This window comes from Tachysurus vachellii, chromosome 12, assembly GCF_030014155.1.
Source record: "Tachysurus vachellii isolate PV-2020 chromosome 12, HZAU_Pvac_v1, whole genome shotgun sequence".
In the NCBI taxonomy this organism is placed as follows: Eukaryota; Metazoa; Chordata; class Actinopteri; order Siluriformes; family Bagridae; genus Tachysurus; species Tachysurus vachellii.
Genome location: NC_083471.1, coordinates 14222962 through 14238980, shown reverse-complemented (window position 1 = coordinate 14238980; position 16019 = coordinate 14222962). Strand labels below are relative to the sequence as shown.

Sequence of the window (16019 nt, the reverse complement as noted above, 5' to 3'; positions counted from 1 at the left end):
ACACTCTTGCCATGAAGCTGTGCATGGTGTACATCATTATTTAGGTAGGTGGTATGTGTCAAAGCAACATCCACATGAACCCAGGACTCAAGATTTCAAATCAGAACATTGACCAGAGCATCACACTGCCTCATATAAGTGCATCCTGGTGCCATCTCTTTGCCAGTTAAGTGATTGATGCACATGTACCCGGCCACCCACGTGATGAAAATTCATCAGACCAGGCCACGGCCTTCCATCGCGCCATGCTCCAGTTCAAGTGCTCACGTCCCATTTTAGGTGAATTCAGTGATGGTCAGGGGTCAGCATGGACATCCTGACCAGTCTGCAGCCCCATACACAATAACCTGCCATGTATTGTGTGCCCAAACCCCATAGCCAGCATGACCTTGCCAGCAATTTGCTAATGTAGCTCTTCTGTAGCATCCCATTCCAAAAGGAGAGTTTTAAGGTAATATTTGGCAAAATGCTTTTTACCCGTTACACTGAACTCGCTCAGGCAGACTAAAGTACCAGATACACTATATGGCTAAAAGTTTGTGGACACCTAATCACACCCATACATGTTCCTTCCCAAAACTGTTGGCCAAAATCGTATAGAATTTCTTTGTTCAATTTCCCTTCGCCACAAGTAAAAGAGGCCTAAACCTGTTCCAGCATGATGGTGTCCCTGAGCACACAGACCTGGTTTGTCAAGGAGTGTCCTGCACAGTGTGACAAACTGTTCATGCATGCATGTGAAATTGTTATGAAATCCCTGTGGTATTCCCTATATTGAAATCAGTTTTAAATTGAAGTAAAATCACACTGTACAAAACTATGTGAAATCCACATGACCACAGAAAATAAGCTTTGAAGCATTTATTGAAAAAAAAAAAAAAAAATCAAGAAAAATCAATTTGTGCAAAATCAAGTTGCATTTCACTATCAAAATGGAACAAATTACCATTAAAACAATATATGATATTTGTGCTTCTAACTTTTATATTTATTTGTAATTAGTATTTTTTTAAAATATAAGTTTTTAAGTGCTTCTAAACTGATATTCTGAAAGACATTGAAGAAAAACAGCTTTTCTTGTAAAACATATAGCTTTATACATCATAGAATTTCTCATTCAAACAACAATCCTTGTATTTGTAAGCATGTTTTTCCTCCATTGATTCACTGGTGTCTTCAAACTGATGGTCCAACACCTTACGAATTTTTCTGGGGAATTTTTATTGTTACCTGTAGAACCAAAATTAACATCACAGATTAATTTTTTTTGAGGCAGAAAATGTCAAATCATATACCATTATTAGTTGAATGATGTTTTGGATCAATAAAGACCAGCAGATTATACAGGTTAGTAGATGTCGTGCTATAGGCAGTTAGCCATGATCTCAAAAAATGCAGCTACAAATTAATAATTTAACACAGCAACACCTTCATACCCTGTTAGATGCTAATAGGCAAGCGTGACAGATTTCAGCAAGGTAAGTTGCATGCTTACAGTTTTGACTTCAGTGTAGTTTTCCAAGCCATACTCTCCCATTTCTCGTCCGGTTCCTGAGGCCTTGTAGCCACCAAATGGAGCCTGAACTCCAAACACATTGTAGCAGTTAATCCTGTGGACAGGGAAAAAATTTAAAAGCTGACTGAATGGTGTTAATATACCACCTTGCTCTCTCCATAAATACTTCCATCCATCCATTTTCTATACCACTTATCCTACTGGGTTTCCTGTGCATTGTAACTGGAGAGTATCCCAAAAGACTCGGGGGACAAAGCAGGTTACACCCTGGACAGGATGCCAGTCTATTGTAGGGTACAATTGCACACACACTTGCACACTACAGACAATTTAAAAATATCAATCAGCCTACAATGCATGTCTTTAGACTTGGTGAGGAAACTAGGGTAGCTTGGGAAAAGGTGTAATGTAAATGTGTTAACCACCAAGCACTGTGTCCACCTCCATAAATACTTTCCCAAATATTTTGAGCAGAAAAATGAGCATGAAGAGGGAATATAGCCTGTATTGGACACCAGTCCATCAGAAAGCACCATGCACCCACACTCACAACAAGGGGCAAATTAAAATCAATCCCTCAACCAGCATGATCTGGGAGGAAAGTGGAAAATCCAAAGGAAACCCAAAACGTGAAACCTCATGAGAAAACAGTAAACAGTGAGCTTTCCTGACTGTTCGGTGCAGGATACTCATTCTGTTCAGCTAGAATTAAAACCCAACCCTCAGTTTAAAACTGTTACTGACATACCAGACAGTGCCAGCGCGAAGACTGTTAGAGATGTACTGAGCCTTGTTGATATCTGTTGTAAAGACAGCAGCTGCCAAGCCATATTTGGTGTCATTAGCTCTCTCGATCACCTCTTCTATAGTCTTAAACTTCAGAATTTGCATAACTGGACCGAAGATCTAAAAGAAGAAGAAAAAAGAAGCAAAATGTAATTGAAAGCTCAAATTATGTTAAGCACTGAAGATATTTGGTTTCTGTTAAGTCAACGATGTAAGGGAACAATCGGGAAAGGAGGTTATTAGCTTTAGATTCACCTCTTCACGGGCAATTGTCATGCCATCCTGAACATCTCCGAAGATGGTTGGCTGGATGAAGTAACCACGGTCTGATGCCACATCGCCTCCACACATGAGCTTTGCCCCCTCACGTTTCCCACTGCTTATGTACCCCAGAATCTTCTGGTACTGCTCATCATCAATCTAGCCAAAAAAAAATAATGCAATTAATAATAAATCTGAATAAACTATAGAATTCTACAATGGATATATATGGTCTGGCCAATAAACAGTTTTTTTGTTATGTATAACTTTTTATGTTATGTTAGATTTGAGCTACGGCTTTTGAAGTATTTGCATCGGAATTGGGTGAACAGAGTAAGACTAACAGTCCCCTTCCTTTATTAGGCATCCACATTTCATGGAATACCTTTATAAGAGACAAAAGTTAATTGGACAAATTGACAAAAATGTAATGGTCACTTTTAATACTTGTATGCACTAGGTTTCTTCTTTGCTGATGCAATGCCAGGCCTTCACTCCTGCTTGTTCTTGGGATTTTTTCCTCTAGTAAATGGACGCCACTGTATTCAGGTCAGGTGACTGACTGTGTTGCAGAACAAAGTCGTCTCAAAATGCTGTTGAAGTATGCTACAAGTCATTTTCCATCTGCACTGTGTAGCTTCATTGAAAGAGGGAAGCATTTAGCTGAAGCCAAGCAGTTGATATAACTACATTTATCCTGCTGCTTTTTCCAGCATTCACATCAACAAATAAATGAAAATCGGTTGCTTGGTATCCACACAGGCCATGGTGGTATGTATCAAATTATAAGCATAGGCTGTTCATAGGCTATTGTTCTGCAACTGTACAAGGCTCCCCCCCCCTCTTTTTGGCAGACATTATTGTAATCAAGATTAGAGTTTGAAGCTTACCAGTGTTTTCCATCATGTCATAAACCCTAGGTATTTCCTTTGTGTTTTAGTCTTCTCTTACTGGTTTGACTGTCACGCATGCACCTACTTCCTACAGGGTTTTCTTGTTTTTGGCAAATTCCTTTTATTGGTAGCTTGTGTGAGTCACATAATGGTTATTGTTAGTGTATCTGTTTGTATCAAGTCCTGGCCTGTTTAAATTGACAAATATCTCAAATACGTTCATGTAGGATTGTACAATGCACCTTTCCCAAGGCATGTAATATGTGAAAAGTTGACATTAATGTAAAACAAAACAAAACAAAACAAAACAAAAAACACAGCAGTGTTATTTTAATTGTGCATGAGCAACTGAGAGTGAGAAGGAGGGCTCAGGAGAAGGCGTCGTCTGGCCAATAATGATGTAAAAACTACTAACTTCCTCAACCGAGATACCTCATCTGGAAGTCCAAAGATAGTGGACATTGTACTAAAATATTGGAATCAACTCTATACTATGGGGGCACGGTGGCTTAGTGGTTAGCACGTTTGCCTCACACCTCCAGGGTCGGGGTTCGATTCCCGCCTCCACCTTGGGTGTGTGGAGTTTGCATGTTCTCCCCGTGCCTTGGGTGTTTACTCCGGTTTCCTCCCCCGGTCCAAAGACATGCATGGTAGGTTGATCGGCATCTCTGGAAAATTGTCCCTAGTGTGTGATTGCTTGAGTGAATGAGTGTGTGTGAGCCCTGAGATGGGTTGGCACGCCAGGGTGTATCCTGCCTTGATGCCTGCTGACGCCTGAGATAGGCACAGGCTCCCCGTGACCCGAGGTAGTTCGGATAAGCAGTAGAAGATGAATGAACTCTATACTATCTATCTGCTCGTCCATATATATTTGGACGTTCACAAAGTTCTTGTTATTTTAGCTCTATGCCACAGTATATTGGCATAGAGCTAAAATAACAAGAACTTTGTGAACGTCCAAATATATATGGCTTTTCACTTTTACAGTCCAGTGGTAGGCTTGTACTATAATATTCAGCTTGTGTTAGACTCTAGAGAGTGAACATCACAGTGAAGATAAATTTAATAAAATAAAAAATTAGTTACAGATATACAACAGACAGAGTAAAGAATCTGCTGATGGCCAAATCCAAGTGTCAATTTGCTTGCTCATGTACAATACTGTTACAGGATTGAGCTGGACAGATACTGGATTGCCTGAAAGTTTGTTTGTGCCTTATTCATGCTATACACATGCCACTTACATGTCAGTATCTGGTATAAATTTGAGGTTCCGGAAATTCTGATTTTTGAGGATCATCAAATTAGTAAGACTAAAAATTAGTAAGATTCAAAAAAAAAAAAAAAAACTCCAAGAAAACTTTGATAATATACAACACACTAGTCAGCAAAGCAATGCCATTTATGAAAAAGTTCTACATGGTCAAGGTGCGGCTCATAGTCGTACCTGTGGTCCATGCTCAGTTTGAAGGTTAAAAGGATTTCCCACCACTCTCTTCTTTGTTTTTTCCACACTGCGCTCAACAAACTCATTGTAGATGCTTTCCTGCACATAGGTGCGTGAACCTGCACAGCAACACTGACCCTGGTTGAAGAAGATGGCCATGTGGGCCTGGTCCACAGCTTGCTCCACTACAAGAACAAGGTTGTAAACCTTTAAATTGTAAACAATTAACAAAATTTGTACTTTTGTCTGGCTATAAAAGATAAATTCACAGTGCACAGGCATTCTTTAACAAAGAACTAAAATATATATTCTAACAGCTGATTAAAGGAATGCACGGAATTAAAAATGACTCACTGTCTGCATCAGATAAAACAATGTTGGGACTTTTCCCTCCTAGTTCCAGAGTTACTTTCTTTAGGTTGCTGGTGCCAGAAGCTTGCTGAATTAGGTGGCCTACCTACAGAACAGGTAATGAAGTCAAATAATTTAGCAGCAAATTCACACTTTAGTTTGAGACAATGAGGATATGAAGCTTGCAGTCCAAAAGATAGATAATGCTAACAAATGCATTTTTTTTTATTTTAGACATACAAACTTCTTGTGATGTGATCGGTAAAGAGATTCTTCTCTTTTTTTTTTAACTGACACAGGTGTCAGTGTTTGGAATTGAGAAATCTTCAGTAATGGGAACTTTGTGCTTTGCACAGTTATGTGACAAGCTGCATTTTTAATCAAATTATTTTCTTACTAACTTATAAAGAAAAATAATGTTTCACATGTTTAATATTCCACAATTAAATAACTAACTATAAACTGATCAAAAGTACATCATGCCATTCCTTAATAAATAAATTTTAATCATAACTCTTCTGGGTAGGAACACATCACATAACATGCTGTTTATTATTAGAACCGGATGTTCAATTCAATGCTATTTAGCATCTAGCCTTCAACTGAATTTGGTAAAATGCACATCCCTACTTGTGGACAGTAATGTCCACATTTACTTCTGTAATATCTATATTATTACCTCAGTGGAACCAGTGAAGGCAATTTTATCAACGTCAGAGTGAGAAGCAATGGCTGCTCCAGCTGTAGGACCCATTCCAGGGATGATGTTCACAACACCAGGAGGGAAGCCCACCTAAAAGGAACAGATTGAGATTTATGCAGATTGTAATGTATATATAACATTTACACAAAATATCATGGCCTATTTAGGCCTAAAGGTGCAGCTCAGACCTCCTTGATCAGGCTGGCCACGTAGAGCGCAGTAAGAGGTGTCTGCTCTGCCACCTTCATCACTACAGTGTTGCCTGTAGCCAGAGCAGGTCCCAGTTTCCATGCCTGCATCAGCAGAGGGAAATTCCACTGGCAGAAACGTACAGAGATGTTTGTATCATTACACATCTGAGATAAATTCCAAGAAGGTGAGTTAAGTGTTCTAACCCATTGATGTGTAATGCATCCAAAATTTATATTTACATATATATATTTTTTGTTTTCCTTTGTTTTTATGAGAGACAACTTAAAAATTGTTTTTTTTAAAGCTTTCCCAGAGGAGCGGAGGCTGTTACTGTGTCTATGATATGGTGAAGAATGGCTAAATGGCAGTTTGTCTAAATCACAACCATGCGAACTGAAGTGGCAGAACCCTTTCCTTACAAATTTAACAAATATGTTTGGAGCAAAAAACAAGACAGATTATCACCTAAAGAATACCACCTTTCATGCAAGGACACACATAAGAACAATTGGCTGCTGCAAGAGAAGTTTAAAAAAAAAATCCCCTTCAAGACAGAGCCCTGAAATCCCATCACTGTTGATTAAACAGGTCTCTGCCTCAGAACTGCAAGGTTTCCACTCAATCAACAGAAAAACAGCCAATGTCTCCTCAACACAAATGTAAGAGAAAGTTCTGAATTCAACAGTGTAGCATCAAACAAATCTTTTTTACAAAGGGTTTTTAGATATACAGTGATGCCTCGAGATACGAGTGCCAACAACCACGTGTGCTGTGTTTCCCCGCCTCAGCTTGCCGCGTCTCACTCGGTTAAAGCCGCCTTTCCACTGCACACGACAAACGATGGCCGATAAAACGGAAGTCATTCATTTCCTATGGAGAGTCGCAAAGGTGCTGCGTGAGGTGCCGACCATCTGCGGATCTGTAATTTTCGGATCCGTTTTGAGCGTTGGATCCGTTAAAAAAATTTGAACTTGTGCGACTACACCGCATCTGATATGCCGACCGGACAGGTTTTTATTAAAACGACCGGCAGATGTTAGTGAGGAAAGAGTGACAAAAAGGCAAAAACAAGTGAAGAGAAAAGCGATGAAGAAAATTAAGCAAAATTAATGTAAAGAAAACAAAAATTGTAGCAATTAAGTTCAGTTAAGACAATTTCGGTTCTGTCAGGACCACTTTGTCAAAAGAATCCACACGCCCGTCCGCCTGCATGGACAGAGCGGAGAAAGCAGCGAAAATAGAATAAACCCCCAGTATAACAGAACCACTAATCATGCATAGTATTAGATATGATCGCTTACGCGTTTTTGGAAAGTAATAAATGAATGAATTGATAAGTAAATAAATAATTAGAGAGAGCGGGAGAGAGAGAAAAATATGTGGAGATTTATGACGTAAACTGGTACAAGGAACACAGGTTCTGGCATGGTGGAGTCGGGGTTGGAGGAGGGAGTTTAGATCACAGCAGCAGCGAAGCGCTAGAGCGGCTCTAGGAATGGGAATTTAAATGGTCGGGTAATATGGAGGTCGTAACCGGATTGGTGCGTGTCGTGGACAGCTGATTAACAGCTGATGCACGCTTGACGACGTGGCCTGCCAGAACTAACGCGATGCTTGATTTAAGTTCGTTAATTTTAGTAAAGTTTAGTTAAGTGTAAAGCAGCATTAAGAGTGTACAGTAGTGAGTAAGTGAACGAAAGCGAAAGTGTACGTACGAGACAAAATTCCTCCTGTTTACTCCTCCCTCAACCTCCGTGCGCATCTTCCGTAAAGTTAAACCAGTTTATTTTTTAAAAATTCTTTTATTACTGTATGTTTTTATACAATATTTGTCATTTATAAATACAGGTACTGTACATTTTTCATATTCAAAACACAAACAAAATAACTGGAGTGGAATTTTGCAAGCTTGAACGGATTAATGGTATTTCAATTCATTTAAACGGGGAAAATTGTTTTGAGATACGAGCATTTTGAGATACGAGCAAGGTAACGAACGAATTAAACTCGTATCTCGAGGCATCACTGTAGTATAAATGTAGTCAACACTTCATGTACATACATAAACAACATTGTTTAAAAATGGGGCTATGCCAACATGTAATCTACTGCTGCAGAGTTGTTATTCTGAGGTGGTAAATGTGCATTTCAATCTGTTCTTATCAAAATATCCCGTTTGATAAATAATCAAATTAACCAAATACTTACAGGAATAATCTGGCCACACACTCCAATAGGCTCATGTCTAGTATAGCAGAAATAATCCCCATCGATTGGAATGGTCTTGCCCTCCCATTTATCAGCCCAGCCAGCATAATACCTGCAGGAACAAAACACACAAACAATTCACATTTGAAAAATCCACAGATAAGGAAAGGCATGATCTTAACACTTAGTTTCAACAGACCATCATTTTAGAAACTAGAGAATAAAGAATATTCTATCAAAAATATCATGCATTTGAGCATTCTAATTTTTTTTTGCTACAATACTACAAGGCACTTCAGTTCATCACTCAGTTCAATAAATGCAAAACTTTCAGATCTTACCTCAACGTTTTGACCACCATGGGCAAATCAACACAGTAGGCCACAGCATATGGCTTGCCATTGTCCAAGGTTTCCAGCTCCTACAATCCAAACAGCAGAAATATATTACATATTACATGCAATCTAAAGAAGTTTAAATGGATTTTGACTGAAAGAGGTATCCATTATCACAATCTAGGATTATAGTATACAGTTCTAGATACAGATGTACAGTGGTATGAAAAAGTGTTGGCCCCCTTCCTGATTTTTTTATTTATTGCATGTTTATCACACGTTTCAGATCACTCACTCTCCCTCATTTTCTACCGCTTATCCGAACTACAGATAGTATAGAGTTCATTCATCTTCTACTGCTTATCCGAACTACCTCGGGTCACGGGGAGCCTGTGCCTATCTCATTCGTCATCGGGCATCAAGGCAGGATACACCCTGAACGGAGTGCCAACCCATCGCAGGGCACACACACTCTCTCATTCACTCACGCAATCACACACTACGGACAATTTTCCAGAGATGCCAATCAACCTACCATGCATGTCTTTGGACCGGGGGAGGAAACTGGAGTACCTGGAGGAAATCCCCGAGGCAATGGAAAAACATGCAAACTCCACACACACACACACACACACACACACACACACACACACACACACACACACACACACACACTCACACACGGCAGAGACAGGAATCAAACCCCCAACCATGGAGGTGTGAGGCGAACGTGCTAACCACTAAGCCACCGTGCCCCCCCGTTTCAGATCAAACAAATTTAAATATTAGTCACACGATAACACAAGTAAACACAACATGCAGTTTTTAAGTAAAGGTTAAGTTAAGTAAAGTTAAGTTTATTATTAAGGGAAAACAAAATCCAATCCTACATGGCCCTGTGTGAGAAAGTAATCCTAATCCTAAACTATTTGGGCCACCCTTAGAAGAAAGAACTGCAATCAAGCGTTTGTGATAAATTGCAACGAGTCTGTTACAGCACAGTGAAGGAATTTTGGTCCACTCATCTTTGCATCTTTACCGCCACCATATTTTACTGTTGGTATGATGTTCTTTTTCTGGAAGGCGGTGTTACTTTTATGCCAGATATAGTGGGACACACACCTTCCAAAAGGTTCAGCTTTTGTCTCATCAGTCCACATTTCTATATTTTACCAAAAGTCTTGGGTATCATCAAGATGTTTTCTGGCAAATCTGAGATGAACCTTTATGTTCTTTTTGCTCAGCAGCAGTTTTCGTGTTGGAACTCTGCCATGCAGGCCATTTTTGCCCAGTCTCTTTCTTATGGTGGAGAACACTTACTTTAACTGAGGCAAAATAGGCCTGCAGTTCTTTAGATTTTGTTGTGGGGTCTTTTATGACATCTTGGATGAGTCCACGCTGCGCTCTTGGGGCATTTTTGGTCGGCCGGCCACTCCTGGAAAGGTTCACCTTTTCCAGACTGATAAATCTCAATTTCTTTCCTTTGTTCCAGAATTTCTTTGGATCTCGGCATGATGTGTAGCTTTTGAGGATCTTTTGGTCTACTTCACTTTGTCAATCAGGTCTTATTTAAGTGATATCTTGATTGCAAACAGGTGTGGCAGTAATCAGGCCTGGATGAGGCTAGAGAAATTGAACTCGGGTGTGATAAACCACAGTTATGTTTTAACAGGGGTTGGGCAAACACTTTTTCAAAAATAATGGGTCATGTGGGTTTGGATTTTGTTGTCTCTTAATAATAAAAACCTTCATTGTTATCTTTGACTAATATTTAAATTCATTTGATGATCTGAAACATTAGTGTGACAAACATGCAAAAAAGAAAAAAAAAAATCAGAAAGGGGGCCAACACTTTTTCACACCACTGTATATAAAGTAATGCATTATAATGTTTGTAATTACCGTTCTTAGTTCTACCATGAAAATTTCAGTCTAAACCCAGGCACACTGTGCGATTTTTCATAATCCTACTTGATTACTGCAAATCGAACACTGTGTGATTTTTCATAATCCTCCTCGATTATTGCTTGTCAGACTGTACGAACATCATCCCCATGTCACACTGTAGGATCTCAGTTGTCATCGTTAGATAGTACGACAGTTAAGAAGCATCAAAATTAATATTGTTTACGACAATACGAGATGATAAAAACAAAAAAATACTCATTTCGACATCTTCCCTGAGGTCATCTGACATTATCGTGTTATGTGAGTCAACTGTTGGTGACCAAGTCAAACCAGCAATCAAAGACTACAGATTTTACTCTAGTGTTCTAGAAATTATATAGGATTTTCAAACTTTGTCTCAGATGACCAAATCATGGCCAAAATCAGACAATGTGAGCCCGGCTTAAAACAGGGCAACATTTCTGCAGAATCTTTAAGTTAACTGCTGTGTTTATTAACTCATTCTTCTTCTTATTATTATTATTATTATTAGGGTTCAAGCGCGAAGCGCTGGAAACCTATTGTTTTTGTTAGGATTTTTATTATTATTATTATTATTATTATTATTATTATTATTCCGCTCAAGAAATGGTCGTGCAGCCCAAACCGTAAGGCCTAGAGAGCTCAAACTTGGTCAGATGGTAGTACTGGTCACAGTTAATCAGGGCCAAAATCTCAGCGGAATCGGACAATCTGGGGTGCTTCAGCGCCCCAAAAGGCGTTTGTGCCCATAGGTCCAAAAACCCAATTTTGTGCTGACTCGTAAGGCAAAGTCTCAGAATCAGAATCAGAATGGTCTTTATTGCCAAGTATGTTTTCATACTTCGTTTTGCTTCGCACGAGGATTGTAGACTCACCGATATGACTTTGTTTATTTGTCACTTTGTGTATGTGAAAATCCTTTAAGGCCTTAAACTCCCTAAAGGCCTTAAACGCTTGAACCCGGGAAATGCTGCTTGCAGCTTTAATTATTATTATTATTATTATTATTATTATTATTATTATTCCGCCATAGAAACGATCGTGCAGCCCAAACTGTAAGGCCTAGAGAGCTCAGACTTGGTCAGATGGTAGTACTGGTCACAGTTACTCAGGGCCAAAATCTCAGCGGAATCGGACAATTTTGGGCGCTTCAGCGCCCCAAAACGTGCTTGTCCCCATAACCCCTAAACCCCTATGTCCAAATCTCAAGTGCTTTATATTATTGGAATCCTTGGCTCATGACTTAAAAAACGTTTATCTCCAATATCATTTCCGCCATTAAATTTTTTCTCTATCAAATTTTTATCCGAAACCTACTTTTGCTAACTAGTCCTAGGTTTTTCGCCTGATCAAGACCAATCCAGTGCAGTAATATTCTTAGGAGTCTCGGTGTCAATAATCTTCGAAAAAAAGTCGAAATTTTGATTCAGGGTCCTTAAGGGGCCCCAAAACGTTTGGACTGTGAGGAGCCAGTTTTACTAAAATGTCAATAACTCAAGAACTAAATGAGCTATCAACACCAAACCTGGTACATATATGAAAGAGGTCAAACTGAGGTCACAGTTCAAAAACCACGGCGATTGGCCACTTGGTGGTGCTATAACTGAAAAATCACTAAAAACAGCCATTTTTTAAAAAAAGCCCTCTAGCGCCACCAACAGTCCAAAAACCCAATTTTGTTCTGACTCATAAGGCAAAGATTCTGATTCTGACTCGGAGTGGGTGGGGCCTAAGCCGGAAGTAGGCGGGGCTTGTCTTGAAATGGGCGGGGCTTTAACCTGTAATAATTAATTTGTAATATTAATAACACTAGCTTACTACCTTTATGTTTTTATGAAATACAGCAAAAACGTGTCAGACACACAGTGTCTGGTTACTGGTTAGAGACAGCTGAAGGTTTAAAAAAGAAAAAAAATCTCCGACAGGCAGAGACGCAATACGAGTCGCATTTTACCAAGCAAGCACCACGTCTGAACGAACCCACGTTTACCAGAACTCTACTGGTTAGTAAGTACGTATTATTAACGTTACAACCCGAAGTAAAAAGCTGAAGAAACCCTAAACGTTAACGGAAAAGACCCGCGAACCTGAGTGACTGAGGGAGACACAGAGAGCTGTTCTGTGTGTGACTGTGAGTGAGCAGAGCGAGACACAGCAACACAATACATCTGTATGTGTGTAGGGGAGGGGCGCTGTGACTAGCCTATCACTGTAGGGGAGGGGCGCTGTGACTAGCCTATCACTGTAGGGGAGGGGCGCTGTGACTAGCCTATCACAGAACGCTGACACAATCAGCTAGCCAATGATGATTTTCATTCAATCCGAGCACAGATATTGACTCGTATTATTCGTATAATACTCGTACTCGGCAGAAGTGAGAAGTGCTTTATCCGTACCAGATACTCGTTTCAGCCGAGTATCCGGCTCATCTCTAATGGATATGACTTTGTTTATTTTAGGGAAAACTGGACAGGTGAGTACTTCACATGACATATATTGTGGCACCCTCTGTAGCATGACATATGTAGCATGACATGACATATATTAGCATGTCAATCCAAAGGCCTTAAACGCTTGAACCTGGGAAATGCTGCTTGCAGCTTTAATTATTATTATTATTATTATTATCATCATTGTTATTATTATCGTTATTAATAATAATAACGATAATAATAATAATACTAATTTATATTTACAGGGTCAGTGCCACTCCATGTTCTGTAAAAGACATTTCTTATACACTCTGGTGAGTAATCGCTAAAGAGCAACTGCATTCACAAAAGTTAAGGGTTTTAACTTTAACTCTCTATATTAAAAAAATAATAAAATGCTAATGTGATTCACTCACAAGCCCTTTATATACTTTACCAATTAGTTATAGACTAATAAACAAACATCACAGAGTTATATATATATATATATATATATAAAAATATATATAAAATAATAATATATAAATTTTAAAAATATATTTAAAAATATATAAATAATAAGGCTGGGCAATATGACTGAAAACTGTATCACGATATCAGTGTTTCATATCGGTCGATATCGATAATTATTGAATTTTTTTATGGCCCATTTAAAATAAGGACCAGGAGAAAAATATATTACATTTAAACATTTTTATTTTAAACTTAACCTTCCTCTGATCATAATCCCCTCAGTTATTAAGACAGAAATGTCAACAACCAGGAAAACTCAAATAATTATAATGTAAACATAAGTCTAAAGTCACAATGAACACAACAATTATCTCTTAACATTTTAGGTGCAAAATGAAAGAAAATGTAAGAAATGCTTAATAAAGTGTAATAAAATAGTGCAAAGTGTTAAATATAAACATAGAGAAACCTGAGAATTTAGTGCAAGTTTAGTGCTAGGAAGTTCACTAGCTGTTCACCTTCTGGTGAATAAAGTGTGTAAAATATGTGCAGTGTTTTTTAAACATAAATAAAACTGAGGTACATCTGTAATATAAAACCCGATACCGTACAGTAACATTGTTTGAAATATGAAACCTGCAGAAATATGAAAAAGTAACTCAAGTTATTCTTACTCTAATCATACTTGAAGTTGAACTATCCAAGTATATTTTCGTAGACTTATAATTAGGGCTGTAGCTATTGAATATTTTAGTAATCGAGTATTCTACCTAAAATTTCATCGATTAATCAAGTAATCTGATAAAATGTATTTTTGCTTAATTAAAGAGCAATATTAAATATACAAGAGAAAATAAGACGGGTCTCTTAAAACGAATAACTAATTGGTTCCTTTTTTTTAGAAAAATGAACTTTTATTTTTTAACTGCATAGAATGCAATGCATACAACCATATTTTCTATCAAAAAATAAACATTGAGATATTACCCTTTGTTTCTCTGTCTGTACTTGTACTTTGAACAATGACAAAGAGTTGACTGAGAAGAATTAATTACATTTAAGTGACAAACATTCTGGGTTTTAAATGAACCCTTTTCTGAGATGCAAAAACAAAAAAATAAATTACTTTCAAATTACTTTTTTTTTTAGTATCAAAACTAAGACATGCGTTAAAATAAATAGTAATAATAATACAAAAATACTGCCTTTAAGTCATGACACTTAACTTTCAGAACTAAAAGATTATAAATCTACAACTCAGGCATAAGCCTTTACTGTCTTCTTGGAATGCTTTGTGGTATTTAAGAGACAAAAAACATGAACAGGAACTTGGACCTAGAGTCCATGCATGAGTGCTTTAAGCATATTAATCAGAATATAAAAGTCTCTCTCTCTCAACGTGGGTGTGCTTTAAAAGTCTTTAAAGGAGCATGTGATGGCAATGAAGAAAGGTAAACATATCAACATGCTCAGAATTGAGGCTTGCCCTGCGCTTTGAAGCAATGTTTCCTGCTGCTGAAAACAGACGCTCTGATTGTGTCCCAAAACTTGGACATTTTCTGTCGTTTTCTCTTGTTTGTTTCTTCTCTTTGCTCATTGACATTGTTATCGCGCCCTTACATTTTGCAGCCTGCACTAACAAGCGCGCTCAAATCAAAAGACCACTACCTCCTCGTGTCTCCTTCCGCTTTTACGTGTGCGTTGTTACACACACAAGCGCGCTCACACACACAAAATAATTGCACAAGAACGTGACGTGAGCTTTAAAATGAATTAAAAGAGGCTTCGAGGCAGAGGAATCTGCCTCGAATAATTTTTGTAATCGAGTTACTCAAGGAATCGTTTCAGCCCTAGTTATAATATCCAAAAAACTTCCATACTGGCGAGCTGACTTTTCCTCTTTTATTTACAATTTCCTCGCTCGCTGCGGCTCATTTTCTGCTTATCAGTCGCCGGTTACTGAAGAGGAATCCAGCACCAGCATGAGACAACAATATGGCGCAACCAAACAATACTGTTGCTAGGTTAACAGAGAGTGGGTGCCTTTGTTAATGCAACCAAACTTGCTTCGCAACCTCTGTTTTCTTCCGACGAAGAATAAAAAATATCGAACGTTTTATCGAGCACATTTATGTATGTATGTATGTATAAATATACATACATACATATATATACAAACTCTATGTGATGTTTGTTTATTAGTCGATTATATATATATATATATATATATATATATATATATATATATATATATATATATATATATATATAAAAATAATCGACTAATAAACAAACATCACAGAGTTTGTATATATATGTATGTATGTATATAACATTTTTTACATATACGCACATATATATATATATAAATAATCGACTAATAAACAAACATCACATAGAGTTTGTATATATATGTATGCATGTATATAACATTTTTTACATATACACACATTATATATATATATATATATATATATATATATATATATATATATATATATATATATATATAT

At 37.8% G+C, this 16019-nt stretch overlaps 1 protein-coding gene across 2 annotated transcripts in view; it reads right to left on the bottom strand.

Moving 5' to 3' along the window:
* Positions 1 to 846: 846 nt before the first annotated feature.
* LOC132855144 (aldehyde dehydrogenase, mitochondrial-like) overlaps positions 847 to 16019 on the bottom strand; it is an 18347-nt gene continuing 3174 nt past the window's right edge. The window contains exons 4-13 of one of the 2 annotated variants that reach the window (XM_060883903.1): positions 8699 to 8778; positions 8358 to 8469; positions 6146 to 6274; positions 5934 to 6047; positions 5258 to 5360; positions 4904 to 5088; positions 2558 to 2722; positions 2265 to 2422; positions 1496 to 1610; positions 847 to 1230 (exon numbers count right to left, since the gene is read on the bottom strand). In XM_060883903.1, the coding sequence (XP_060739886.1) occupies positions 1198 to 1230; positions 1496 to 1610; positions 2265 to 2422; positions 2558 to 2722; positions 4904 to 5088; positions 5258 to 5360; positions 5934 to 6047; positions 6146 to 6274; positions 8358 to 8469; positions 8699 to 8778 (1194 nt within the window). In that variant the 3' untranslated portion in view covers positions 847 to 1197. The remainder of the gene's footprint in view (positions 1231 to 1495; positions 1611 to 2264; positions 2423 to 2557; positions 2723 to 4903; positions 5089 to 5257; positions 5361 to 5933; positions 6048 to 6145; positions 6275 to 8357; positions 8470 to 8698; positions 8779 to 16019) is intronic. The other variant, XM_060883904.1, reaches the window with a different exon arrangement.